The sequence below is a fragment of the Rhinolophus hipposideros genome (genome assembly GCF_964194185.1).
Source record: "Rhinolophus hipposideros genome assembly, chromosome: 5".
Classification (NCBI taxonomy): domain Eukaryota; kingdom Metazoa; phylum Chordata; class Mammalia; order Chiroptera; family Rhinolophidae; genus Rhinolophus; species Rhinolophus hipposideros.
Genome location: NC_138051.1, coordinates 102,030,916 through 102,057,628, shown reverse-complemented (window position 1 = coordinate 102,057,628; position 26,713 = coordinate 102,030,916). Strand labels below are relative to the sequence as shown.

Sequence of the window (26,713 nt, the reverse complement as noted above, 5' to 3'; positions counted from 1 at the left end):
TGGGGCCAGCCTCCCTTGGCCCCAGGGCCTTTGCATGTGCAATCCCAGCTGCTCACCTGGCTGACCTTTGCCTGCCCTCTGTTTTAGCAGGCGCTTTCCCTGGTTTTGGTTTTCGTTTGTCACTCTACATTACTTATCTAAGTCCTCTGTCCACCCCTGACCAGGATGGGCAGGGGCTGTCTGCCTTGTTCACTGCTTGGTTGAGTGTGGTACTGTGGGTATAGGTAGGGATGTAGCCCTGGAACCCTGGAACTGAAGGGCTCCTCTCTCCTCCTGGGGCCCCGAGTACCCAGGTACCTCAAGCACCCAGCCCCAGGCCAGAGCAAAGGGAAGGGTCTGCACAGGGAACCCCCTGCCCCTGCAGGACGAAAGTGGGGCCCTGAACACAGCTCAAAGGCCCTTATTTGGTGGGGGTTCTGTGTGTGCAGATGCCTGGCTTGTGTCCTGCTCCTTCCCAGCCTACAGTGGGCTCAGGTGCAATGAGCCTTTGGAACAGCAGAGCAAGGCCCATCCCTTCAGGGGTCCCCAGCTCTTCCTGAGGCCTGGGTCCCGAAGGAGCTGTGAAACTGGGGGTGGGGGTGGGGTGGTGGCATTCATTCCCACTGCTTTGGCCCCTTGGACAGTGCCTCCCACACACCCTAGTGGTAGAGGGCAGTGTCTGTACTCCTGAGTTCCTTCTGCCATGACCCCAGCCCCTGAACCAGCGTCCCCCCCTTTCTACCAACTATGGCAGTGACTAGCTCCAGGCAAGGACCTGTGCTCCCAGCACCCAGCTCAGGGCCGCCGCAAATTTGCTGGAGGAGCCAGGGGCAAGAAGACAGCCCTGTTATTGTGGGGGAGGGGACAGAAGACCCCTGTAGAACATATCGTGATCCCTGACCACCAAGGCGATCACCAGCCTGGTGGATGGGAGGTGTTGACTACGTGGAGGGGGGGGCAACATGGAGCCGACATGGAGGGACATGGGCCTCGGCGATCAGGACAGCAGAAGACTCTTTGGGTGGCCGTCACCTTGTCCCTTTGGGCGCGCAGCACCGTCCTGTATTAGCACCGTCCTTTATTGCCCCCGCCCAAGCTCGGACCCCAGCCTGGGCCTTCCTCGAGTGTGTGCGGCCTGGCGACCCCTGCGCCAGCGCGGGGCTGGGCACACAGGCTGCGCCTGGGAGCATTTGTTGCCTGGCTGTCCAACCCGTGAGCAGAGTGGAGGGGAGCAGCGCCCCCTGCGGCCGGCGCGGAGGGGACCCTCCCCTGGGAAGGGGGCCGCGCCCTGATTTGTACAGGAGGCGGCATGTGTCCTCCGGGACTGCGAGGAGTGAGGCGGTGGCGCACTGCTGGGAGGGGACCGCGGCAGTGACCTCAGGGGGCGCCCCACCCCCTGGCTTCTGACACCCGGCGGGGCTCGTGCCCGGCGCTGGCGTCGGCGAAGCCCCCGCAGCCCAGTCGCCCAGGGAAGCGCGCGCCGGGCCGGGCGCTGGCTGGAGGCGCCGTCGGCCGCCTTTAAAGCCCGGGCGCCCCCGGCCCCCCAGCCCCACCCCGCGGCGCGGCCCCGCCCCCTCATGCATATGCAGGTGCGCGGGTGACGAATGGGCGAACGAGCTGTCAGTCTCGTCCCGAACTTGCTGGCTGCGGGCGCCGGGAGCGCGGGCGCGCAGAGCCGAGGCCGGGACCCGCCGCCGTCGCCGCCGGGAGGGAGGGAGGGAGCCGGGCCGGAGCGCGGCCGCCTGCGAGCCCGAGCCCGAGCCCGAGGCCCGCGCGGCGCCGCCTCGACCCCGCCCGCCGCCGCCGCTGCCGGCGCTCGGAGGGCGCGCGGGCGCTGGGAGGCCGGGCCGGGCGCGCAGGGGCGGCGGCGGCGGGGTGAGGCAGCGATGCGGGCGCGGGGCCGGGGGCGCCTGCCCCGGCGGTTGCTTCTGCTGCTGGCGCTGTGCGTGCAGGTGAGCGGGCGCGGGGGTCCGGCCGCCGCGAGGCCGCGGCGTGGGGGCGGGGCGCCCTCGGGGCTGCCACCGACCCCGGCCCGGCTCCCGCGCGCTCCCTCTGCCTTATTTTTAGGCGGCGCGGCCCATGGGCTATTTCGAGCTGCGGCTGAGCGCGCTGCGGAACGCGAACGGAGAGCTGCTCAACGGCGCCTGCTGTGACGGCGACGGCCGCTCGACACGCGCGGGGGGCTGCGGCCACGACGAGTGCGACACGTACGTGCGCGTGTGCCTCAAGGAGTACCAGGCCAAGGTGACGCCCACGGGGCCCTGCAGCTACGGCCACGGCGCCACGCCCGTGCTGGGTGGCAACTCCTTCTACCTGCCGCCCGCGGGCACCGCGGGGGACCGGGCGCGGGCGCGGGCCCGGGCTGGCGGCGACCAGGACCCGGGCCTCGTCGTCATCCCCTTCCAGTTTGCCTGGCCGGTACGTGCGCCCCCACCCCGCGCCCCAGCCCTCCCCTTCTCGGCGCCCCGGCCCCGCCCTGCCCACGGCCTCTCCGGCACCTGCGGCCGGGGCCCTGCGTGCGGCCGCGCGCACCCAGACGGGGCCGCGCCGGCAGGGGGCGCCGCGCGGCCGGCGGGCCCCGGGGCGCGTGCTCCGTGGGGCCCGGTCGGCACCCCGCCACGTGGGCGCGCGGGGGTCGCGGCGTGTGCCTGCGTCGCCCTGCGCGTGTCTGCCTGGGTGGGGAGGCGCGGCGAGGCGTCCCGGGCCCGGGCAGGCCGCGGAGGCCTGTGCGCTGCGCGTGCTGGGGCTGGTTCGGGGCAGGCCCCGGCGGAGCCTCACCGGGCTCGCGGCCAGCCTGCGCCCGCCCTGCTGGTTCCTGGATGCTCTGGGGGTGCAGTGGGGGTGGGGGGCATCTCGGGCGTGCGCGGCGGGGCCTGGGTCCGGGAGGGCTTCATGCATGCGTCTTGGCTGCAGCTCTTGCTGCTGGCCCAGGACCCCTGGGGAGCAGATGGGCCCTGGTGCCGTGACTCTGTGGCACCATCCGTGTGGGGGTTTGGGGTTTTGTTTCTTCTATTTTGGGAGAAGGGTTGGGGGGTGGCCAGTGAGGCAGGAGCTCTGGGTGTGGGGATGCTGGGAGGGATGTGAGCTGCCCCAAGCCATGGTGGGAGAGGGTTGGGACAGACGCAGGGGGCTGTGGGAGGGAGCGTTGGCAGGCGTCCTAAGCCTCCAGGTGCCTGACGCGGTGTTTTCTGCATCAGGGCCTGCCCTGGCACTTGAGGGTCTCTGTGCCACAGGCCTGGAACTGGGTGGGGCAGGAATGCAAGGACCCTGTGAGCAGGACCCCAGTGTGCAGGGTCAGGAGCAGTGGGCTGGGCCTGGGAGAGGGCCTGGGAGTGGGAAGTAGCTGGGGAAGGGTGCCAGCCTGTGACGGCGGGGCCGGACCCGAGGACTTCCAGCTGAATCAACCAGCTGGAGGTACCAGGACATGTCCACCTAGTGCCGTGCTCTGGAAAGATACTGGGGGGTCAAGGCCAGGCCGGCAAGGGTGGGCCAGTAGGACCTACCCAATGGGGAGGAGGGCTGCGCCCCTGCCCCATCCTGCCTCCCAGCCCTGTGTTGGTACCTTCTCCTAAGCTTGGGCCAGGTGGCCTCACCTGCTGTCCCACACTCACAGATTGCTGACTACCTTCCCATATAAGGAGGTCCTGTCCCTGTGAGCCTCGCTGGCCTCTGGGGGTCTCCCTTGACCCCAGGGCCTCTGAGGGGAATGTGTCCCTGAGATGGAAAAGGCAAGGGTTAGGCCTGGGAGGGCCCGGGGCAGTTCCGATAAGCCCTGCCCCCTCGCCCCCACAGCCGCGAAGCAGGCAGGTCTGAGCAGGGCTGCAGCCTGTCATCTGCACTTGGGCCCCAGCCAGGGCGGCTCCAAATCGCTACCTGAGGATGTGTTTTCTGCTCGAGTTGGCAGCAGTGGCATGGGGGCAGGGACGCCTTGGAGGAATGTAGCAGGCCAACGTGGGTCCTGCGTGGCTCTCAGCCCCACAGGCTGGTCCGCGGTGGGACAGGCTGGGCAGACCGTCACCTCCCTGGGAGCCCTGAATTCTGGGCACTGGGTCTCAGGCCAGCTCACCTCTCTTCCTGCTGTCCCAGCTAATACCCTCAGATGCCCCATGAGGGGGCAGGTGCTCTGCCCCCAGGTGGATGGCCGGGCCGTGGGGTAGTGCATGTTTGGGGCAGCTCACATCTCCCCTCCCTGCAGCCCTATGGCTGGGCTGCTGGGCGTGTAGTGGTGTGGTGATGCCAGTGCGCTGGTATTTCCGCTGGGCCGCAGCAGCCCCGCGGCCACGCGCCTTGGCTTACTGTGAGTCCGCTGGGGCGCGTTTGGAACCCAGGGCACTCTCCAGGCCCATCCACCCAAGGAAAGCAGGGACTGTGCCTGGCTCCCTGGGCACCGAGGCTTGGCTGGGCCCTGCCTTGGGTGCTTCAGTTGGCAGGATGGTGGGTCTCCTGCCCAGGACCAGCTTGGACTCTTGGGGTTCCTGGGGTAGGAGGCATGAGGAGGGCCTTGTGGGTGGCTGCAGGTGGAAGGTGGGCTCCCAAGGAGGGGTACGGAGAGCCACCCTTCCTGCCCCTGAGCTGGTCCCTGGAGGCAGGAGAACTGGGAGCTAATGTGGGCTCTGCTCTCCACTACCCTGTCGGCCAGCCCTACCCCCGCCCTGGCCTCTACCAGTAGCCCAGGCTGGTTGGGTGTCTCTGCACCCTGACCTGGGCAGTGGGCCCGTGTCTGTACTATCTGTGACTGTGGGTCCCTGTTGATGTCAGACTCTGCCTTCCGGAGAGGGGCAGGCCAGGGTCTTAGATGTGGGAGGTGGGGCGAGACCTTCCAGGAGGAAGCCCCTAGGGTGGGAACTTCCTCTCTTCACCTGACCCCACCCCACGGATGACCCCGTGCCTGTTACTGGCCTCCCAGGAGGTGGGTCAGGGACACCCTTTTGGCCCTGGAGCCTGGCCTGTAGCTGGCAGGGTGGAGGCCACATGTGGTCATGTGTGCCTGTGTGTGCATGTGTTCTCTTTGGATGCAGCAGGTGGCTGGTAGAGGGTTTGGGGGGCCCTCAGAGGTGCTGGCGGCTGGAGGCACAGTGTGGCAGCCAGGGCCCCACCCGAATGAGGGGTTACGGCTCAGCTGGAGGCCACGCCTTCCTGCCTGTGTGCAGCTGCGTATGGTCGCTCATAGTGGCCAAAGCTGGAGTTGTGGGGAGAGCCAAGGTGGGAATGGGCCCTCTCACACGTCACAGGTGGGCCTCAGGCCCACCCCATTTCTGGCACTGCAGCCAATCGGAGACTCTGGGCCATGGCAGCTTCTGGGGCTTGGCTTCTCCACCTGTGAAATGGGGCAATGACGTGGCCGTGTGAGAGGGGTATGGCTGCAGGCAGCCCCTAGCCCACCACCCAGCCTGCCTAGTCTCCCCTCCACTGACTGCCCAGCGGAAGGCCAGGGGCCCTGGGGCCTGGGGTGTGCTGAGGGTGTGTGTGTGGGGGGGGCATTTGTACCTAAAGGGGGACCTGGTGGGATGTGAGCACAGGGCCTGGGCTCCACCACATCCAACTACCATGGAGGCCTGGCAGCTGCATGAGCCCCCTGCCTGAGGTGGGCCAGGCAGGTGTGAGGCACCACCCTACCTGTGCTCCCTGTCCCCCCAAGGAACTAGGGGATGGGGGCTGGTGGAACCCTGGCCCCCTCCCCACCTTATTCAACTCTCCTCCTGGGGCCTTCTCTGTGCACGCTGCCCCCTTCCTTCCTATACCTTCCCAGCAGGGCCTAGGGGTCCTGTTTGGGTGGGGCTGAGCAGGAGTCTGGGCAAAGTGGGGACCCTGGGAGGTCCACACTGGCCAGTGAAGGGCTTGCAAATGGGCTGGGGGCTTTGTCCCTGGGCCTTGAAGGGTGGGTTGGGGAGTCGGGCTCCATCTGATAGGGAAGAGGCCCCTTCAGGATTTGAGAAAGGGGCTTCACGGGAGGGTCCTCCCTCAGGGACCAATGAGGGGGTTCTCCGGGGAGCCAGGGCATGAGCTGGAGGTGGGGAGACAAGCATCTCTAATCCCCAGGTAGCTGAGGCCCCATCCCCAATATTCTAGTTGAACTTGGTCCCCATTCTCCAAACTTGAGGTGAGCCAGCGTCCCCTTCGCCAGAGCCCAGGCGAGCAGGTTCCCCATCCCCTGATCCCAGGTGAGCGAGGTGCTGCAGCAGTCGCACAAGGTCCATGTGACAAGGTGCCAGGAGACCCTGGGCTTCTGGCTGTCTTCCCAGCAATGGACCTGAGGGTGCAGTGGGTGGGGCATACCCAGAGAAGGCCCTGGTGGGTCTCTGGTGTGGAGGGAGTGTCTGGGTTCCTATGTGGGTTGGGCCTGTGGTCCATCCCTCCTGCCATGGCCCTGGGGCCCACACGTTGGGGGAGGCCCCTTCCCCCTCTCCCTCCAGTGACAATGGCGGCAGAAGCCTGGGCCTCTCCAAAGCTCGGGTTTCAGGAAATGTATCTGTGCATAGAGCTCCTGGCACTGACAGACACCCAGCTCTGCTCCGTGGGGGTCCAGGCGGCTGATGCTGGGTGCTGCCAGAAGGGAGCCAGGCTGGAGCCTTTGACCTGGGCAGTAGGCCTGGGGTGCTCCGGGCTGTGGGGTCCTGGGCCACAGGGTTCCCTCAGCTGTGGGGTGTGGTACATCTGGTCCCATGTCTGCCCTGTGCCATTTCCATGTCTTTGGGCTATGGCACTGTTACCCCGTCTGAGTTAGATGAGGGTTTGGACCTGACCTTGGGTGTCTGCCCGTGAGGGGGATGGCTGGGTCAGGGCAGGCCTGCAAGAAGAGGTGGTGGCTGGGTCTTCAGGGACTGAGGCCAGCTGGCCAAGTGGCACTCCCATGGCCTGGAGGAGGGACCAGGTTTCCTCTGCCTGATCACTAGGGAGCCCAGTCCTCATGCGCCTGCCCAGGCACCAACCCCAGCCTGGCCCTGGGACACAGGACCCCTCGCAGGACCCACCCAGGCTCTGCAGGGTTTGGGGTTGACACAGACTTGTGAGGCTGGTAGCCGTGGGGCAGACAGCACAGCGATGACAGACTGCCGTTTGCCCAGGGGCGGCGAGTCCTGGAGGCCAGCCCAGGGGAGGAGATCGGCTGGGGCCCGGCACCGAGGGAGGCTCAGGTTCTCCCTGGACGCCTCCCTGCCATCCAGGTGTAGGGAGCCCAGCTGGCGGGCGCTGGGGCCCTTGAGGGTGGGCAGGCGGGCGCTCGTCCCTGCGGGAGCAGGTAATCGGAGCCCTGGGTGCGGGCGAAGGTGGCCGTAATCCTACCTGGGCTGCCGGCGTGGGGTTTCCTGGGAGCCCGGAGCCCAGGTGCCAGGAGACGGCCAGGGCGGCCCTGTGGGTGGGCGGCCTGGGCTTGGGGCTTTCCTGCCCTGCTGGGGGGCCTGACCCACAGTGGAGATCACAGGCTCATGCTGGTCTGCCCTCTCGTGCGTGCCCGTCGCCGTGCGGCTCCCTGCACCCAGCCCCTGCCTCTGCCCACCATACTGCCTGCTCCACCCTGCATCTGGGCCTCACGTGGAGCCCGCAGCCACTCACTTTGCTCAGCATTGGCATCAGTTGGCACTGGGGTGAGCGGCGCGTGAGACCTGACCATACCTCTGTCCAGCTGTGCAGTGCCCCTGCGTAGGGAGCTTCCTCTCGCTCTCCACAGCCCGGTCCCAGGGCACTCTCTGCAAGGCCAGCTCTGACCCCGGGTAGGACAGCACTCCACCCCTCCCTGGAGCCCTGCTGGCTCATCTGTCCACCAGGGCAGAGGTTGTGGTCCCCAGTGACAGAGCTATTCCTGGTGCAGGGTCCACAAGTGAAGAAACAAACGAATGAATGAAACAAGTGAAGCCTGGGAAGGAACTGAGGCCCGGTTGTCACCACTTGTGGGAATGGCCAGGGGAAGGCTGGCCTGATGGAGGCATTCCAGGCCAAGGAAGGGAGCTGTGTGTGCAGAGGCCCTGGGGGCACAGTGGGCATCTGGGGTGGCTGTGTGGAGGGCAGCAGTTGGGAGACCCAAGAAGGCTCTGAGCATTGGGAAGATGTGGACAGTCCTGGGGTCTCTGTAGCTCGTGTGGATGAGGGTGTAGAAAAGGCTAGTCGCTTCAGGCAGCCCTTAGAGGGGCGGCCTGGCACAGGCCTGCTCGCCTGGTGGAGGGTGGTGGCGGGTGAGAGGGAATGGGGTTAAGGGAGACTCAGGAGGTGGGATTGAGAGCCTGGTGATAGCCCCATGGGAGGCAGAAAGGGTTCAGGAAGGGTAGAGGATCGCTCCCTCCCCATTTCTGTTCTGTGCTCCTGGGTGGGTGTGGGCCCCAGTGTGGCAGCTGGTGGGTATGAGGTCCTGTGGGTCATCTGGTGTCTCGGAGGCCCCTGCTGGTGGGGACGAGGCTCAGAGCAGGGGCAGCCAGTGAATGAGGGAGGGAAGCTAAGGGAGGGCAAGTGTCTCCCTGGGGGGTAGGGAGAGGGGGCAGGTCCAGAGGCAGTGGCTGTGGTTGGGTGTGGGGCTGGGGGCGGGGGGCGGGGCATGCCCGGGGAGGACTGTCAGTCTTGGGTCTGGACATCAGCAGGAGGCCACAGGAGTGGTGGGACTGGCCGGGCTTGGTGCCCCCTTGGGCGGGAAGCCGGCAACCTGTGTCCCCAGAGGTGGCCTTGTCTGTGGGTCCCCAGCCCTGGGGGAGCCAGGGTCTGGTGGAGGAGTGGTCAGCCCGTTCATGGCTGGTCCAAAGATGGGGGGAGCCACAGAGGGTCCCCGAAAGAGAAAAGCTGGGTAGGGAGGGCCAAGGCTCGCTCCCACTGGGTCATTGTAGCTGCGAGCGACAAGGGCTGCATGCTCACCCTCACGGAGGGTGCAGGTGCTGGGGCTTCTCAGTGATGTCACCCCATCACATAGTCTGGGACTGGAGGGAGGGGGTGGTGGCCACAGCTGAGGCTGCACTGGGTGTCCCTGGGCCTGTTTCCCATCTGTGCAGCAAGGGCTCCTCGCTGCCCTTTTCCTGTTCTCAGGGTGAGGCAGATGTGTGGCCTGTGTGCTGCTTACTGTGCACCTGCCATGTCCTGGGAGGGCAGCACCTGTCACTGTCCCCGTCTCTGCTGACTCGAGCTGGTTGGGCTGGTCGGGTGTGTGCTGCTGGCCACAGGGGCCAGGGCACTAAGGCTTGGTGACCTGGGGGCAGCCTCCCTCCTGCGAGCAGGTCATTTGGGGGTCTGCTGACATGTGGCCAGAGGCAGTTTCTCAGAGCTAAGGGGCAAAGGAGGGTGCTGAGGGGGGTCTTCGGCTGTGGGGAGAAGGCCTGACAGACTCAGGGGCAGAGTTGGGGCTCAGGGCTGGGGTACGGCAGGCAGGCCCCCACCTGTACAGCGGCAGGCAGGTGGGGGCTGCAGGTACCTGACTGGCCCCTCCCCGTGTCTGTAGCGTTCATTCACCCTCATCGTGGAAGCCTGGGACTGGGACAACGACACCACGCTGGATGGTGAGTGAGCGCCGGCTCAGGCGGCTTGTGACCGGCCAGTGCCTGCCCAGTGGCCACGGACCCCCTCCCGGCCATAGAGACGTATGTGGCCAGGTTCCTTGTTCTCTCCTGCTCGGAACAGGCGCATGCCAGGACAGCTGCCTCTTCCTGAGGGTCTTGTGTGTGGTGTCCCTTTTCACCCGAGCTGCCAGGAAGCTCTGCCGCATTTGTGATTAGCAGAGCTGTGTGTGCTCTGCTTTCCTCCCCAGTCTCAGCTTTGGCCATGTTCCTTTCGGGCCATGTCAGTAGCACAGTGGAGTGGGGAACCCCCGAAAGGCGCTTTCTGCCTGTCTGCCCTCTGCCCCAAGACTCACCTGCTGCTGGCTGGCCTATGCAGGACCCTGTGGTGGTAAAGAGGTTTTCTATGGACAAATGGGAAGAGCACTGTAGGCAATGGGAGCAGCACGTGCAAAGGCCCCGAGGCCAGAGTGAGCCAGCCGTGTTCAGGGAGCAGCAGGGGGCCATGTGGCAGAATTGAAGCAATGAGGTCAGTGAGCCTGGGGTCAGAGCATGGAGGTTTTGAGCCTTGGGTCCCACAGGAGATGATGCTGGGGGGTTGGGCTGGGAGTGGCGGCCTGGGGCACCCAGCAGGCATGGGAGCGGGTGACCCAGGTCTGGAGTGTTTCAGGGCAAAGGGTGCAGTGGAACATGGGTGCGAGCTGGCTGGGAGAAGCCTCTGTTTAGGGCATTGAGGGAGCATGGCATCCCTTAGCCTTTCATCGTGGAAAACCCCAAAGGTACAAGAGCGTAGAGAATGGGTTCGCAGGGCCTGTGTGCCCATGGCTGCCACTCAGCCCCCGCCCGCATAGTGGCTTGGTTTGAGGTGAGGCCCAGCCTTGGGTCACTGGTGCCTTGGGGCCGAGAGAAGGCGTGTCTGTGACTGGGCGGTAGGGTGTGCCTGCTGCAGGAGTGGCCCTGGGGGCTCGGGAGCAGGAGTGACAGCCCCATGCAGGATGGGTGACGTGTACCTGGGGTGGGGGGTACTGGCGTGGGAGCAGGATCGGCGCCGTGAGGCACAGGTCGGGGCCTTGCGAGGGCGCCCCAGCTACCTGCCCAGCTGCAGCTGCGTTTGGGGTGGGGAGCAGGCATCCTCCCTGGGCCCGAGCTGCTGCGGCAGCCCCGGCTGGTGTTGGTGGCAGTGGTGTCACATGGCTGACCGACCACGCTGCCCCCACAGAGGAGCTGCTGATCGAGCGTGTGTGGCACACTGGCATGATCAACCCCGAGGACCGCTGGAAGAGCTTGCACTTCAGCGGCCACGTGGCCCAGCTGGAGCTGCAGGTGCGCGTGCGCTGCGCTGAGAACTACTACAGCCCCACCTGCAACAAGTTCTGCCGGCCACGCAGCGACTTCTTCGGCCACTACACCTGTGACCAGTATGGCAACAAGGCCTGCATGGACGGCTGGATGGGCCAGGAGTGCAAGCAAGGTGCGTGGCAGGGGACTCGGCGTCGTGTGCGGGGGTCTTGGGACTCCTGCAGGGAGATTCAGGTGTGCATGGGTCTCGGGCATATGCAGGGGGGCTCAGCCGTGTGCAGGGGGCTCAGGGTCATGTGAGCCCCGGGGACCCCGGGCATGCTGGCCTGCCCGGCTGCAGCGGCTCTCTGCTCCCCTCTGTTCCAGCCGTGTGTAAACAAGGCTGTAACCTGCTCCACGGGGGATGTGCGGTGCCTGGGGAGTGCAGGTGAGTGCCACTGCCCTCCTCCCACTACTGGTCCCTGGTGGCCCCCTCCAGCCGACAGCTGGCTGCTTCTGCATGCTCCTCCTTCAGCAGACGGTGGCTGAGCACCTCCTGTGCGCGGGGTGCTTGCTGTGCTGGACATCAGGGATGCAGGCTCTGCTCCTGTGCAGCTTGTAATCGGGGCAGGGCAGACCCCAGTCCTTGTAGCCGATGGCTCTGTGCCGATGGCTACAGCCCCACAAAGACAGCATGGCATGGAACCAGGGGAGTGGCCAGGACCATGTCATGTGACATGGCCAGGACAGTCACGTCCAAGGGGCAGAGGCCTGGAGACCAAGGACCACCCGAGGATGGCTGCCCACAGCATGGAGGACCAGGTTCAGACAGCATGGGGGCTTGAGCTGGTGGGTGGGGGACAAGGAGATGCCAGTGAGGCTGGGGTGGGACCCAGAGGGTTTAGAGCTGGGCGAGATGGGATGGAAGAGCCAGGCAGGGAGGTGGAGAACTGGCTGGGACCTGCAAACATCCTGGAGTGGATTTGATGTAGGGGTGAAAGGAAGAGTGGGGGGCCAAGGAGGACCCCAAGCCTTCTGACCTGTGCCACTGATCGGTGGGGCTGCCATAACTGAGATGGGGGTGGCTGCAGGCAGATCAGGCAGGTAGAGAAAGGCCTGTCATGTTGGAGGGGGGTGTCTGCTCTCTCCCAGGAGACCTGTGGAAGGTGGGGGGGTTTATGGGGAGAGGCTGGGCCTGAGACACAAGTGGGGTAGCTGTGGCGTCCAGGCGGAGTTTGAAGCCCTAGTCTGGGGGCAGGTGGAGAGAAGAGGCCAAAGAACCAGCCTCAGCCTCCTGCTGGTAGAGGTGTACAGTGGTGTGCAGACTGCCGCTGGCATCGGGGCCAGGAAGACAGGGGTCCTGGTGACCAGGTGTGGGGGACTGACCTGGGGGATGGTGGGAGAGACCCCCGATGGGGCAGGTCCGGAAGGTGGGAGGGGAGCAGTGGGTGAGCAGCTTTGCCATGTAGCGGCAGCCAGGAGGCAGGGGTGGGCAGTCAGAGGGGACCGGGCCAGGGGCTTGGAGTGGGCAGGGGACTTAGAGCAGGGTACTCTCACAGTGTGCAGGCCAGGGTGGGTGCTGGGTATGTGTGAGGACAGCCTGGGAGACGGAGCTGGGCCCAGGTAGACACTCTCAGCCTTCGGGAGGGGCTGCAAGTTGGTGGACACGGCAGGTGGGGGTGAGTGAAGCTCTGGGCCCCAGCCTGGCGTTTTACTAATCCCAGAACCCCCGCACTAGGTGGGTTTGCTTCCATATGCGTTTTCCAGACAAGGACACTGAGCACAGAGACGTTAAGTAACTTCCCCACAGTCACACAGAGATGAGTTTAGACAGAACAAAGTTTGAGAGCCAGGAAGGGAGTGGTGGTGACCCCTCCATTTGTTGTGTGGTGGCTTTGGCCAGGGAAGGGCAGGGGGCTCGGGCTTCACCCAGCCAGCCCCTTACACTGCTGGATTTCAGATAAATCAAGTGGGCTTCCAGGTGTGGGGACACAGCAGAGGTGCGAGGGCCCCTGGGGGGCGGCCTGGTCCAGGGCAGGTGCCTGTCTTGGGGGCCAGCCGCTCCCAGAAGCCATACCCTGGGTGGGAAAGGTGGATGTGGGGTCTGCCTTCTGACTTGTGTGGTGGGTGTGAGCCTGGAGTCCCTGGGCCACAGGAGCAGGGGCTGAGCACCGTGGGGCTGGCCGTCAGCTCCGCACTAGCTTTGCGGGTCCTGGCCTGTCACTGTGTGCAGTGCACAACCTTCATGGCGGGCCAGTGACTGAGCAGCCAAGGTGGAGGACGGTGGGAGAGCAGTTGGTCTCTGCCCCCCCCCCTCACTGGTGTGGGCTGTGCAGGAAGCTAAGGGGCAGGACTCCTGAGGACAGAGGCCAGCCCCCGCCCGCCCTCTCAGGCCCTGTGGGGGAGGCCCAGCTGCTGCCCGTGGCTCCCGGCGGCTCCGGTTTCAGTGCAGGACACCCCCCGCCGGATGCTGCGGAGATGGCCGTGCCTTCCTGCCGCCTCCTCCCCGGCTTCTGGAGCCATAGGCTAGGGAGGGGGGGCCTGCTGAGGGCTACCTCACCCGGGGCTGAGAGCACGCCCTGGGGCCCCGCTGAGGTGACCCAAGGCAGCGTGGGCCCTCCCAAGCCTGGTCCCCCACATCACCTGGAGGGAGGATTCGGGTGGGGTGGCTCCTCTGTGCACATGGGGCTGGATGGTGGGGCCCCTTCTCGTCAGTCTCGGCTTCCCTGTGCCCACTGAGCTGTCCAACGGCCCCTCTGGATGGCCACAGGGTCCGGGGATGGCCCAGGAAGGGCCGTGGCTCCTTCCTTTTACAAAATAAATTCCCATGTCAGGTGCCAGCATGGAAGTGACGTGGTCTGGATGTCATTCCCTTCCCACAGGACCTTTGAGTTCTAGGAATGGGGTTTCTGGGGCTCCTGTTCAGGGCCTGGAGGGTGGCCTGCTGGGCTCCAGGGTATCTGCCGTACGACGGTGGGCTCTCTCCCCTGACAGTAGTGCCCCCAAATCAGATGGAGCTCTGGGCTCTTGGTGGGGCAGCAGCCTCTGTCCCCTGCGAGTTTCCTGGGCCAGCATGGCCTGGGAGGGGGCCTGCACTGACAGCCTTGGGTGCCACCTGCCCCTCCTCCTGAAAGACTTCTCGGAGGGGGTGCTGGCCCACAGCATGGGGCAGGGCCAGGTCTCGGGGTCGTGGCCTTGGAGCCAAGAGGTCCCTCAAGGCCATTTGCCAGCGAGCAGGTGACTCTTCCTGGGTCAGGCACTGCCCTGAGCCTGGCCTCTCGCAGGGCCGTCCTGCTGCAGCCTGTAGGCCTTGGTATCCCCACCTGTGACATGGGCCCTCGATGGGGCTTTTTTGGGACAGAGAAGTTACTGCCCTTGAGTTTCAGGTGAGGTCTTGAGCTGTCCTCAAGGTCACAGAGCTGTGGCTGTGCCAGGAGCCCTCTCCTGGCATCCTGCTGGCCTGTGGTCTGAGCTGGCACTCTCATTCCTGGGGTCCTGGTAGGGCCTCCCTTTCCCGGCGCCTGCTCTGGGGGCCCTGCTCGGGGCTAAGTCCCAAAATAGCTCAGGGAGGAGTGACTGGACAGCTGCGGCCCACTGTCCTCGGCCACAGGCCGGGAAGTGCCCGTGACAGTGTGGGCTGGCTGGCCAGCCGGCCAGCCGTAACCCCCACCTGGCTCGGGGCCGGCTCCATTCAGAGGCTCCGGCTGCCAGCCCAGGGGTGGCCCACGTGACTGAGCCTGCATCCCTGTGCCCCCCTGGCGCTGCCACAGCTCCCGGCACGCACCCTCACTCACCAGGCCCTGTGGCCCTTGGACTCCCCAGGTGCAGTTATGGCTGGCAAGGGAGGTTCTGTGATGAGTGCGTCCCGTACCCCGGCTGTGTACACGGCAGCTGCGTGGAGCCCTGGCAGTGCAACTGTGAGACCAACTGGGGCGGCCTGCTTTGCAACAAAGGTAGTGGTGGACAGGCGGTGGGTGGCGGGTGGCCAGGTGGCAGGGCCGGAGGCTCAGCCATCTCAGGGAAGGGGGGCAGCAAGGGGCAGGGCCTGTCCCTTGAGCACCCACCCCTGCCCCCAGACCTGAACTACTGCGGCAGCCACCACCCCTGCACCAATGGGGGCACATGCATCAACGCCGAACCCGACCAGTACCACTGCGCCTGCCCTGCTGGCTACTCGGGCAGGAACTGTGAGCGGGGTACGTCAGGGCCCGCCATGGGGCACCGTGCTGGTTCTCAGGTGCCCCACTGCTTTGCCCTGGGTGCTCCCTTGCCCCAGCCTTGGGGCCCTGTGGGTGTGGGGAGGAGCACTTGTGGAAAGCTGGGGGCCCCAGGCCACCCCACCCCACCCACCCACCCTCTGCCTCTGGTTCCCAATGCAGCAGAGCATGCCTGTGCCTCCAACCCGTGTGCCAATGGGGGCTCTTGCCATGAGGTGCCCTCCGGCTTCGAGTGCCACTGCCCATCTGGCTGGAGTGGGCCCACCTGTGCACTGGGTGAGCACCCATTCAAGTGGATTGGGGGGCTCCAACCTGAGAGGTCTGCAGAGTGGGGGTGGGACGCAGCGTTAAGCCAGGAGAGCAGTGACCAGAAGCCCCAGGCAAGTGGCCCCTACCCCCCTGCGGGGCGCCGCCTTCCCACACCACCCGTGTTCCATGCCGCCTTCGTCCCTCTGCAGACATTGATGAGTGTGCCTCCAGCCCGTGTGCAGCAGGCGGCACCTGTGTGGACCAAGTGGATGGCTTCGAGTGCATCTGCCCCGAGCAGTGGGTGGGGGCCACCTGCCAACTGGGTAAGGGCCCCACAGGGCAGGTGTGTGCATGGACTGCATGCTGTGCATGCAGGCGGCTGCTGCTGGGCTGCTGGGGCTGCGGGTGCCAGGCGGGGCAGGCGGGGCAGGTGGGGCTCGGGCCCCATTCTCCCCCTTGTCTCGCCCACAGACGCCAATGAGTGTGAAGGGAAGCCGTGCCTTAATGCTTTTTCTTGCAAAAACCTGATTGGTGGCTATTACTGTGATTGCGTCCCGGGCTGGAAGGGCGTCAACTGCCATATCAGTCAGTATGGGTGGGCAGGCGGCAGGCGGGAGGGCTGGGCGGGCTCAAGAACCCTGCCCATGACTGTGCCTATGTCCCCCAGACATCGACGACTGTCCCGGGCAGTGTCAGCACGGGGGCACCTGCAAGGTAAGGTGTGGCTGGCCACCCTGCCCCTACACACCTGTGGGAGGGGCGTGCGGCCAGAGGTGCCTGCTGGGTGTGGCTGTACGAGGCTAACTGCCCACCTGCCCTGCCCAGGACCTGGTGAACGGCTACCAGTGTGTGTGCCCGCGGGGCTTCGGAGGCCGGCACTGTGAGCTGCAGCTGGATGAGTGTGCCAGCAGCCCCTGCCTGGGCGGCCTATGTGAGGACCTGGTCGATGGGTTTCGCTGCCACTGCCCCCAGGGCTTCTCCGGACCACTCTGCGAGGTGACTGGGTGCTATTCTGCCCTTCCCAGGAGCCTCAGGAGCAGGTCGTCCCCAGGCCACCCGAGTAACCAGTAGGGGCTGTAGTGTGTGTGGGGTGGCCCTATGGAGTGTCTCAGGCTCAGTCCTAGACCAAGACCTGGGCAGAGGGTAGGGGAAGGGTGAAAGGGTCCCTGCTTGTCATGACAAGCACCGGCAGGTCACTTGGCTTCCCAGGTGCACTGTCTACCACACTGACTGGAGAGCAAGTGGCTTTGATGGGGTGGAGCATGTAGGCAGCCTGAAAGGGGCCTAGGGTAGGGTGGGAGTGACAGCATGTGAGAGGCTGCACATGCTGTGTGGGGGTAGGGCCTGGGGAGGGGTGGGTGGAAGCCTGCCTCCGTCACTTGCCCCAGTCTTTGCAGGGGAGAGTATTGGGGCTGCAGGGGTGTACAAGGCAGGGCTCCTGGCCAGCAGGCTTCCTGGGGCCCATAGCGAGGTCTTGCCTGGGACCACGGAGCCTGGTGGTGTGTCTTGGGAGGACCCACAGACTGGGTTCAGGGTGGTCATGGCATTGGAGAAAGAGGGTCAGGAGCTGGTCTTCCTGCCAGCAGGAGGGGTGAGGCCGGATGCCGCCGGGGGCAGGCAGAGGAAGCAGGCTGTGGTGGAGTGAGCATGGCGGGAGGGGCCTGAAGGCCCACAGGTGTTTCCGTCCAGCTGACGGGCCTGGACAGTCTCGGGTGGGAGGTTCTTCGGGCTCTGGCTGCAAAGGCCCTGGTGTTTAGGCTGAGCAGGACCGGGGCCGCCGGGATTCCTCAAATGGACAAAACGTCTGGATCATCTCCCAGTACCTCGGCGAGCAGGGCTGGGCCCTCACCGTGCCCCCCCACCCCACAGGTGGACATCGACTTCTGTGAGCCGAGCCCCTGCCAGAATGGCGCCCGCTGCTACAACCTGGAGGGCGACTATTACTGCGCGTGCCCTGATGACATGGGTGGCAAGAACTGCTCCGTGCCCAGGGAGCCCTGCCCTGGCGGTGCCTGCAAAGGTAGGTGTGGGGTGGGGCGAGCAGAGGTGGGGCGAGCAGAGGTGGGGCGTGCAGAGGTGGGGCGTGCAGAGGTGGGGCGAGCAGAGGTGGGGCGTGCAGAGGTGGGGCGAGCAGAGGTGGGGCGAGCAGAGGTGGGGCGAGCAGAGGTGGGGCGAGCAGAGGTGGGGCGTGCAGAGGTGGGGCGAGCAGAGGTGGGGCGAGCAGAGGTGGGGCGAGCAGAGGTGGGGCGTGCAGAGGTGGGGCGAGCAGAGGTGGGGCGTGCAGAGGTGGGGCGAGCAGAGGTGGGGCGTGCAGAGGTGGGGCGAGCAGAGGTGGGGCGAGCAGAGGTGGGGCGAGCAGAGGTGGGGCGAGCAGAGGTGGGGCGTGCAGAGGTGGGGCGAGCAGAGGTGGGGCGTGCAGAGGTGGGGCGAGCAGAGGTGGGGCGAGCAGAGGTGGGGCGAGCAGAGGTGGGGCGTGCAGAGGTGGGGCGAGCAGAGGTGGGGCGAGCAGAGGTGGGGCGAGCAGAGGTGGGGCGAGCAGAGGTGGGGCGAGCAGAGGTGGGGCGTGCAGAGGTGGGGCGTGCAGAGGTGGGGCGAGCAGAGGTGGGGCGAGCAGAGGTGGGGCGTGCAGAGGTGGGGCGAGCAGAGGTGGGGCGAGCAGAGGTGGGGCGTGCAGAGGTGGGGCGTGCAGAGGTGGGGCGAGCAGAGGTGGGGCGTGCAGAGGTGGGGCGAGCAGAGGTGGGGCGTGCAGAGGTGGGGCGAGCAGAGGTGGGGCGTGCAGAGGTGGGGCGTGCAGAGGTGGGGCGAGCAGAGGTGGGGCGAGCAGAGGTGGGGCGAGCAGAGGTGGGGCGAGCAGAGGTGGGGCGAGCAGAGGTGGGGCGTGCAGAGGTGGGGCGAGCAGAGGTGGGGCGTGCAGAGGTGGGGCGAGCAGAGGTGGGGCGAGCAGAGGTGGGGCGAGCAGAGGTGGGGCGAGCAGAGGTGGGGCGTGCAGAGGTGGGGCGAGCAGAGGTGGGGCGTGCAGAGGTGGGGCGAGCAGAGGTGGGGCGAGCAGAGGTGGGGCGAGCAGAGGTGGGGCGTGCAGAGGTGGGGCGTGCAGAGGTGGGGCGAGCAGAGGTGGGGCGAGCAGAGGTGGGGCGAGCAGAGGTGGGGCGAGCAGAGGTGGGGCGTGCAGAGGTGGGGCGTGCAGAGGTGGGGCGAGCAGAGGTGGGGCGTGCAGAGGTGGGGCGTGCAGAGGTGGGGCGTGCAGAGGTGGGGCGTGCAGAGGTGGGGCGAGCAGAGGTGGGGCGAGCAGAGGTGGGGCGAGCAGAGGTGGGGCGAGCAGAGGTGGGGCGAGCAGAGGTGGGGCGTGCAGAGGTGGGGCGTGCAGAGGTGGGGCGAGCAGAGGTGGGGCGTGCAGAGGTGGGGCGAGCAGAGGTGGGGCGTGCAGAGGTGGGGCGTGCAGAGGTGGGGCGAGCAGAGGTGGGGCGTGCAGAGGTGGCGCACGTGGGCGGGGACCACAGACGTGGGCGCCGCCCACCCTTGCTCGTTTGCCGCAGTGATCGATGGCTGCGGTCTGGAGGCGGGACCCAGGGTGGGCGGTGCGGCGCCCTCTAGCGGCGTGTGCGGCCCCCACGGACACTGCGTCAGCCAGCCCGGGGGAAATTTCTCCTGCGTCTGCGACAGCGGCTTCACGGGTGCCTACTGCCACGAGAGTGAGTGGCCGGGGGCCGGGTGGGGGCCGGGCTAGCTGGGGACCCTGCTCACCCCTGCCTCCCGCAGACATCGACGACTGCCTGGGCCAGCCATGCCGCAATGGGGGCACGTGCATTGACGAGGTGGACGCCTTCCGCTGCTTCTGCCCCAGCGGCTGGGAGGGCGAGCTGTGCGACACCAGTGAGTGGGCCTCGCCAGGCTCCCCCAGCGCCCCCGTGGCTGCGCCTCTGTGTGCTGGGTGTGCCACACCTTGCCTGGGGGGCTCCCACCGGTACCTCAGCCTGGTCCTGGCTCCTGCCACGTGGCTCTCCTTTCCCGCCCCCCCCCCTTTCCGGGCCCAGCTCCAGTGCCTCCCCCCACCCCCAAAACCCTCCCTGAATGGCGGTGACCCCCTGCTGACCGGCGTCCTCACCCCCAGATCCCAACGACTGCCTTCCTGATCCCTGCCACAGTCGCGGCCACTGCTACGACCTGGTTAATGACTTCTACTGTGCATGTGACGATGGCTGGAAGGGCAAGACCTGCCACTCGCGTGAGTGCCCGCCGGGCTGCCTTCCGGGACCTGCCTGCTGCTCTGGGGCATGCCCGCTGAGCAGCCTGTGTGCCCGCAGGCGAGTTCCAGTGTGACACCTATACTTGCAGCAACGGTGGCACGTGTTATGACAGTGGCGACACCTTCCGCTGTGCCTGCCCCCCGGGTTGGAAGGGCAGCACCTGCAACATTGGTGAGGAGGCCCTGGGGTATCAGGGGCCCAGGCACGGGCTTTGCCCCTGCTCCTGGCTCGGGGGCATGGTGTGGAGACCCCGTCCGCCAGGGCCACATGAGCAGGCCCCCTTCCTTTTCATCACAGCCAAGAACAGCAGTTGCCTGCCCAACCCCTGCGTGAACGGGGGCACCTGTGTGGGCAGTGGGGACTCCTTCTCCTGCATTTGCCGAGATGGCTGGGAGGGCCGCACCTGCACGCACAGTGAGCTGCTGGGGTGGGGTTGTCCAGAGGGAGGCCTGGGGTGGGAGGGTCCATGAGGGGTGGGGGGTGTTGTGGCATGGGGCCCGCTCTTCTCCACCAGGCTCCCCAGGCCTGCTCCTCCTGCCCCATGGACGTGCCCTCTGCACCTGTCCACCAAAGCACAGTTGTATCCCAAGACCTGCTCTGCTACCTCCGATCCCCCCACCTCCAGCCCTGCAGCCGGGCCCCTGCTCACCCCAACAAAAGGCACCCTCCAGGATTGGCCCCTCTGTGACTGCCCAGGGCCACCTCCTCCTGAAGCCACCTGCCCACCCCAGCCTCCCAGCACAGATGTGGTGGGCTGGCGTGGACAGTGTGGTGTCTGCCTGCTCCACGTCTGGGGCACCTACACCGGGTACAGGGCGCTGGGGGGTGGCTGCCGTGCTGACCTCCCTTTCTCTCGCCTCACATGCAGACACCAACGACTGCAACCCTCTGCCTTGGTGAGTGGCAACCCTGGGGGCCGGTAGACCCCGGGGAGCTAGGCTAGCGTGGGTTCCTGATACCTGCCCTCTCCCCTGCAGCTACAATGGCGGCGTCTGTGTTGATGGTGTGAATTGGTTCCGCTGCGAGTGTGCGCCTGGCTTCGCGGGTCCTGATTGCCGCATCAGTGAGGCGGGGAGGCTGGGTGGGTGGGCCCAGGTGTCTGGGGTCAGGGGTCACGAGGGTCCACGTTCTCTGAAGGACAGCGTAAACACAGCCACTTCCTGCCTCGCTCCAAGCCTCAGTTTCACCACTTGTCTGTGCCCTGCCCATAGCACCCCTATGCTCACACCCCAGCCCAGCTACTGGGGCTGCCCTAGAAGGGGATGGACCCTAGTTAGGCTGAGGTGTTTGTGCCCCAGGGCTCTGCCCACCCTATTCCAGAAGTGGATGGAGAAGGATGGGGGGCTGGAGTGCATGAATCCTCAGGCTGGTGACGGTGACTGTGCCAGGCCCGGCTCAGAAACCCAAGCTGGTCTGGGCCCTGCCCCTCGGGGACCTGCACAGGCCTCCCTCCTGGGCGCTGGCCTGCGTGCTGCCCGCTGAGCCCCATTTGTCCTGCAGACATTGACGAGTGCCAGTCCTCGCCTTGCGCTTATGGGGCCACGTGTGTGGACGAGATCAACGGTTACCGCTGCAGCTGCCCACCAGGCCGGGCTGGCCCGCGGTGCCAGGAGGGTAGGTGGGGAGCGCCCGTCTGGGTCAGGGCCACGCCAGGCAGGGCAGGGCCAAGACCCGGACTCCAGGGCTCATTGCCCACCGCTGACCCCCACTCCCTCTCCCAACAGTGCTCGTGTTCGGGAGGTCCTGCTGGTCACAGGGCGTGCCCTTCCCACACGGGAGCTCCTGGGTGGAAGAGTGTAATAGCTGCCGCTGTCTGGATGGCCGCCGAGTCTGTAGCAAGGTGCCAGGGGGCCCCTGCCCAAGAGCCTCCCTGACCAGTCCTGCCCTGCCTGGGTCTGATATCCTGGTGCCCTTGGCCTGGTGTGGCCTGTTGTTTGTCCATTACCCTGATTCACCCTGTGAGACCTGGGAGCCTAGTCTGCCTGTCTCTGCTGGACATCCGGGGAGGAGGGCCCTCTGGCACCGCCAGCTTCCTCTCCTCATTGCACAGTTAGGGAAACTGAGGCTTAACCGTGCCCAGGCTCCAGGAGCCCAAGGCCTGCGAGCCAGCTGGCCTCCACCTCCCTCAGGGCTACTGCTGCTCTGGTGGGGTTCCTTTCTGGTGCTGGGGTCGGCCTGGGAGCCCTGGGTGGTGGGGTGGGGCTCGGCCCTGGGACTTGCTAACCCCGACCGTGTGTCTCCCTGCGTGGTGCCTTTGCATTTCTGCGGGTGCCCATGTGTCTTCCTCCCTGTGCATGCTGGCCCAGGTGTGGTGCGGCAGGAAGCCTTGCCTGCTGGCCGGCCGGTCGGACACCCTGAGTGCCCAGTGCCCACCAGGACAGCAGTGCCGGGAGAAGGCCCCGGGCCAGTGCCTACAGCCACCCTGTGCGGCCTGGGGAGAGTGCAGCACTGCAGAACCCCTGCTGCCCAGCACCGCCTGCCTGCCACGCTCCAGCCACTTGGACAACAACTGCGCACGCCTCACGCTGCACTTCGACCGAGACCAAGTGCCCCAGGTGAGGGGCCCTGGCAGTGGGCACCCCGAGTGCCTGCAGAGCCTGGACACTCCTGTCCCCTCGGAGTGACCACTCAGACGGCAGAGACCGCTCCCAGCTGCCTGCCATACTTGCTGTAGCTCGGCCCCTGTGGAGTTAGGGGGCTGTGGGTGGCCACTTGGCCACTCAGGGAGCCCAGCCTTGTGTGGTCAGAGGGGACAGGGCACTGAGCCATGTGTGCCCTGTGTGGGCAGCAGGGGAGGCCAGGAGTGGTGGGCCCAGCCAAGGTGCCACCCCATCAGCCCTCTCGCGGAGGCCTGGGCCAGCCTGCAGCTCTGTGGGTGATCCTATGGCTTGAGGGCTTGGAGCCCAGAGGGAGGGGCTCAGAAGTCAGTGAGGTCTGGCTACACCCCTCCCCACCCCACCCCCTGGGGCCTGTGGGTGGAGCAAAAGGACAAGCATGTATTCTGGTGGAGTGGTCTGTGTCCTGCGTGTGGGGCACAGGTCTGGTGTGGGAAACCAGCTCCCCAGTGGGATCCCTGCATCCCCACCCTGTGTCCCCAGGTGGGCTGTCAGGTATATGCTGCTAGATGCCTTTGGTGCCAGCTAGGGAATGACGGGGCCCTGCTCATGTGCTACCCATCTCTGCCCAGGGTACCACTGTGGGCGCCATCTGCTCAGGGATTCGTGCCCTGCCAGCCACAAGGACGGTGGCCCGGGACCGCCTGCTCGTGCTGCTCTGTGACAGGCCATCCTCGGGGTCCAGTGCTGTGGAGGTGGCCATGGTGAGTGCTGGATGGGCCCAGTGGCCACCCTTGCTCAGCGTACTCTCTGTGCTCCTAGGAGACACTGGGGCGGATGGCTAGGCCAGGCCGGTCCCCATGTACTCGGGGAGACAGAGTAACCCATTGACTCAGGACTCTGCCGCCACTACAGTTGTTGTGTAGGGTGGGCTGTGGGTGCCCTCACCGGAGGCTGGTGGAGCTGGGACAGGGGTGGCAGGGGAGCTAAGGCCAGGACTTGGGGGCACAGTTCAAGGCAATGCATATGGCCAGGTTGGAAGACTGGGTCCACTGCTGGGCCAGCAGCTGGGGCAAGGCAGAGGTGGGAGGAGCAAGGAGGGGCCAGTGTGTGCATGTCTGAGAGTGGACAGGAGGGGCCAGGGAGTGGCTCAGAGCAGAGGGAGATGGTCATTGGCAATTAGGGATCAGCTTCTCGAGGGACGTAGAGCAAGGGTGTAGGGTGAGGTCACTCGTCCTGTCTGCTGAAATGAAGGGTCTGCAGGAGGCTGGCCGAGGCCCACAGGAGCTCGTCTGCGGGTGAGGCAGGGGCAGTGGGCCACGTGACCTGGAGGAGAGGGTGGGTAGAGGTGCTGAGGGAGCTGGGCTCAGGCTGCAGAAGCGAAAGGGGAGGGGCGCCAGGTCAGCAGATCACAGGCTGGGTCGGGCGCTGGTTGGAGAGTTTCAGAGGCAGCATGGACAGAATGGTGACGGGACCTGGACTTGGATTGTGCCCCTTCTCGTGTCTGGTGTCTGAAGCCGTGGAGGTTGGGGCTTTGGGCATGTGTCCCTGGAGCAATAAGAGACCCCAGGTGACGGCAGGAGATGGAGTACAGAGGCAGCACTCAGGGAAGGAGAGCGGACTGGTGTGGGGTGACAGTGATGGGGTACAGTGGGGTTCTACTGTGGGCCCTGAGGGGCGCGTCCAAGAAACCAGAAGCCACAGGGTAGGGTGAAGCTGTCGCTGGGAGCGTGCAGGCAGGGGCAGGAGGCAGAGCAGTTCCTCAGGGCGCTGGCGAGGTGCCAGCGTTGGGTGGTAGGGCGCCATGTGGGCAGAGGCACAGCCGGGACAGCTCCCTGAGAACCGCCTAGTGGGGCCCTCCCCTCAACAAGACCCGGGGACCAGACTCCCAAGCCCCCAGCCCTGGTCCAGGGCAGCCCTGCTCAGGACCACAGTACCTGCGTGGTCTGTGCCGCTGGACGGCAACCCCGGCATTCCCCTTGGCCGGTGGACACAGAGCCAGGCACTCTGTCCTGGCTCCTGCTGGGCGTGGGGGGCGCAGGCCCCAGGGGTCGGCGGGTGGGCACCTCAGCACTGTCCTCTGCTGCAGTCCTTCAGCCCCGCACGGGACCTGCCAGACAGCAGCCTGATCCAGAGTGCCGCTCACGCCATCGTGGCTGCCATCACCCAGCGGGGCAACAGCTCACTGCTGCTGGCCGTCACTGAGGTCAAGGTGGAGACGGTGGTCATGGGCGGCTCCTCCGCAGGTGAGCAGGGGGCGGGTGGGAGCTGGGTGGGCCAGCCGGCCGGCAGGCCCTGGGCTGCAAATGCCACCGCCCGCGCAGGTGTGCTGGTGCCCGTGCTGTGTGGCGTGTTCAGCGTGCTGTGTCTGGCCTGCGTGGCTGTCTGCGTCTGGTGGACCCGCAAGCGCAGGAAAGAGCGGGAGAGGAGCCGGCTGCCGCGGGAGGAGAGCACCAACAACCAGTGGGCCCCGCTCAACCCCATCCGCAACCCCATCGAGCGGCCGGCGGGCGGCCACAAAGAGGCGCTGTACCAGTGCAAGAACTTCACGCCCGCGCCGCGCAGGGCAGGCCGTGGGGACGGCGAGGACGAGGACGACGAGGACCCCGGCCGCGCAGGGGACGACTCCCCGGAGGCCCAGAAGTTCCTCGCGCACAAACTCACCAAAGAGCCCGGCCGCTCTCCCGGGAGGCCGGCCGGCTGGGGCTCAGGCCCCAAAGTGGACAACCGCACGGTCCGGGGCCCGGAGTAGGCGGCCGTGCGGGCCCCTTCGCCGGACAGCGGGAGGCCCACGCTGTGTGCATAGTTTATTTTGTGTAAAAAAATACCAAAAACCAAAAACAAATGTTTATTTTCTACGTTTCGTTAACCTTGTATAAATTATTCGGTAACTGTCAGGCGGAAAACGGTGGGGTGTTCTCGGATAGTTGCTATTTTTGTACCATTTCCGGCGGGCGCCCACTGTGTGGCAGGGGAGAGCAGAGGGTGTCGTGTTCTCACCAAGCTGTTGAACGCTTGTTACCAGAGGCGGTGTGCTGTTTACAGAATCTTCCTGTGTATTCCTCACTTGGGGTTCTCAGTGGCTCCAGGCCAAAAAGCCGGTGGGACCCACGGCCCACGGTGTTGATAGGACCCGTGGCCGTCTGTGGGGCCCATGGCTGTCGGTGGGACCACCCGTGGCTGACAGTGTGGCCCATGACTGTTGGTGTGGCCCTGTGGCTGACCATGGCACCTGTGGTGGTCAGTAGGGCTTGAGGTCATCAGTGGGGCGGTGGTGTTGGCGTGACCCGAGGCCCGTGAGCAGCCCCTTGAGGGCTCACCAGTCAGGCCCCCCAGTCCGCTGTCCTCACTTGCTCCTGCCCGGAACACTCACTCTAGAGATCTTTCAACTGTGTTTTCAGAAGTGCCCTTCCTGACTGCTCTGTTCTCCCCGGGACGGTGGCAGTATTGAAGCTTGTGACAAGTGCCTTCACACAAACTCTCCCCTCGCAACTGTCAGCGTTTGCTGTGGGCACCAGGCCGCTGCCCACCTGCCAGCCCCGGCCCCCCCTGTGAAAGTGCATTTTTGTAAATATGTACATATTAAATGAATCACTCTGTATATTTGATTTAATAACTTAAACATTTTGGTCTCCCTTGTTCTTGGGGTGCTGGTCCTTTATTATGTGCAGTTGGGGGGGTGGGGTCTCAACAGTGGAGAGGCTGGGGTGTGGGCTGCATGTCGGGCCATGTGGCCCTGGTGGCTGTAAGCAGTGATTCAGTCCTGCTGACCATTGATGGCATTGGTATCCCATGAGGGTGACACAGGCTTCTTAGAAGCAGTCCTGGGATTGGGGGGAGGGGAAGCACTTTACACCACCCCTACTAATAGCAGCTGCAAAATGTTTTATAAACTACTTCAAGGTCATTTGGCCATAAAGAGCTATCAAGGTTGTCAGGGCTTACCAGAGAAAACTTGAGAGAACGAAATCAGGGCCATCTCGCTGGCTGGCAAATGACTGGGCTTGGTGGCCTCAGGCTGGCTGTGGAACGCTTTCTGGTGTCTTTGTGCACAAATTGTTCACTCTCCTAGGAGGGGCAGGTGGTCCCTAAGTTGAGGGACAAAGCCCAGAACAGAATCTGTAAAAGAGAAGAAAACCCTGCGAACAGCCTGGGCAGGAGTTGCGAGCTGGTTTGCGGTTTGCTGGTCGCCACCTGGACACGTGTCCTTAGGGCCCTCCCGCCGTCGGGTTCTCCAGATGTCATGCCAGCTGCAGTGCACATGGAAGGCGCGGCCTCCTGCAGGCCTGTCTGTCCCTCCAGCTCCACCGTGGCAAGGCCAGGTCTGTGGTAGGCGCTGGCACAATCATTTGGACCCCGAGGCTTGTGCCCTCCAGGTGAGGAGGCACAGAGGTGGACCTTTAGGCCCAGGACGGTGTCCCAGGCAGACCAGGTGGGAAGTCTGGCCCTGAGAAGTCACAGTTCACGCCAGACTTGCGTGGACGTGGAGCTCACACTCCCCACCGCCAGTTGGCTAGAAAGCCTCCAAGTTTTGAGTTCCCTTTCCAACCATCTTTACCTAACCTGGGGCCCTGGATGCAAGTCCTTTGTCCGCGACCTCTGTGTGCCTCAAGTGAGTTTTTCAAGATGAGAGGTCAGTGAACAGACAACAGTCCAACCCTAGCTCTCAAGGAACCTGGCATCGCGAGCGAGAGCCGCCAGAAGTAGCCAGCCAGGAGTCAGGT

At 65.5% G+C, this 26,713-nt stretch overlaps 1 protein-coding gene across 3 annotated transcripts; it reads left to right on the top strand.

Annotated features, from left to right (window-relative positions):
- The first annotated feature begins 1,793 nt into the window (after positions 1 to 1,793).
- On the top strand, positions 1,794 to 25,630 carry JAG2 (jagged canonical Notch ligand 2). 3 transcript variants are annotated; one of them, XM_081050048.1, is made up of 26 exons: positions 1,794 to 1,931; positions 2,047 to 2,397; positions 9,392 to 9,449; positions 10,666 to 10,917; positions 11,112 to 11,172; positions 14,547 to 14,677; positions 14,801 to 14,920; positions 15,104 to 15,217; positions 15,400 to 15,513; positions 15,662 to 15,775; positions 15,858 to 15,904; positions 16,016 to 16,186; positions 17,060 to 17,210; positions 18,724 to 18,879; positions 18,947 to 19,060; positions 19,299 to 19,412; positions 19,492 to 19,605; positions 19,732 to 19,848; positions 20,303 to 20,330; positions 20,412 to 20,497; positions 20,935 to 21,048; positions 21,159 to 21,274; positions 21,741 to 21,989; positions 22,622 to 22,753; positions 24,079 to 24,235; positions 24,314 to 25,630. In XM_081050048.1, exons 1-26 carry the CDS (start codon positions 1,866 to 1,868, stop codon positions 24,739 to 24,741), a joined length of 3,675 nt encoding a protein of 1,224 aa, XP_080906174.1. In that variant the 5' UTR covers positions 1,794 to 1,865; the 3' UTR covers positions 24,742 to 25,630. The 3 variants fall into 3 exon arrangements, with proteins under 3 accessions (XP_080906174.1, XP_080906175.1, XP_080906176.1); XM_081050049.1 differs by lacking the exon at positions 15,662 to 15,775 and having other exon boundaries at positions 24,314 to 25,629; XM_081050050.1 differs by lacking the exons at positions 1,794 to 1,931; positions 2,047 to 2,397 and adding an exon at positions 7,599 to 7,688.
- Positions 25,631 to 26,713: the final 1,083 nt, after the last annotated feature.

What these genes read in the sequence shown, in the direction of transcription:
- JAG2 (XM_081050048.1), top strand. Translation starts at nt 1,866, where the DNA reads ATGCGGGCGCGGGGCCGGGGGCGCCTGCCCCGGCGGTTGCTTCTGCTG. An exon ending in GCGGTGCCTGGGGAGTGCAG is followed by an intron (nt 11,173 to 14,546) that starts GTGAGTGCCACT and finishes TGGACTCCCCAG; the next exon opens with GTGCAGTTATGGCTGGCAAG. An exon ending in AGCACGGGGGCACCTGCAAG is followed by an intron (nt 15,905 to 16,015) that starts GTAAGGTGTGGC and finishes TGCCCTGCCCAG; the next exon opens with GACCTGGTGAACGGCTACCA.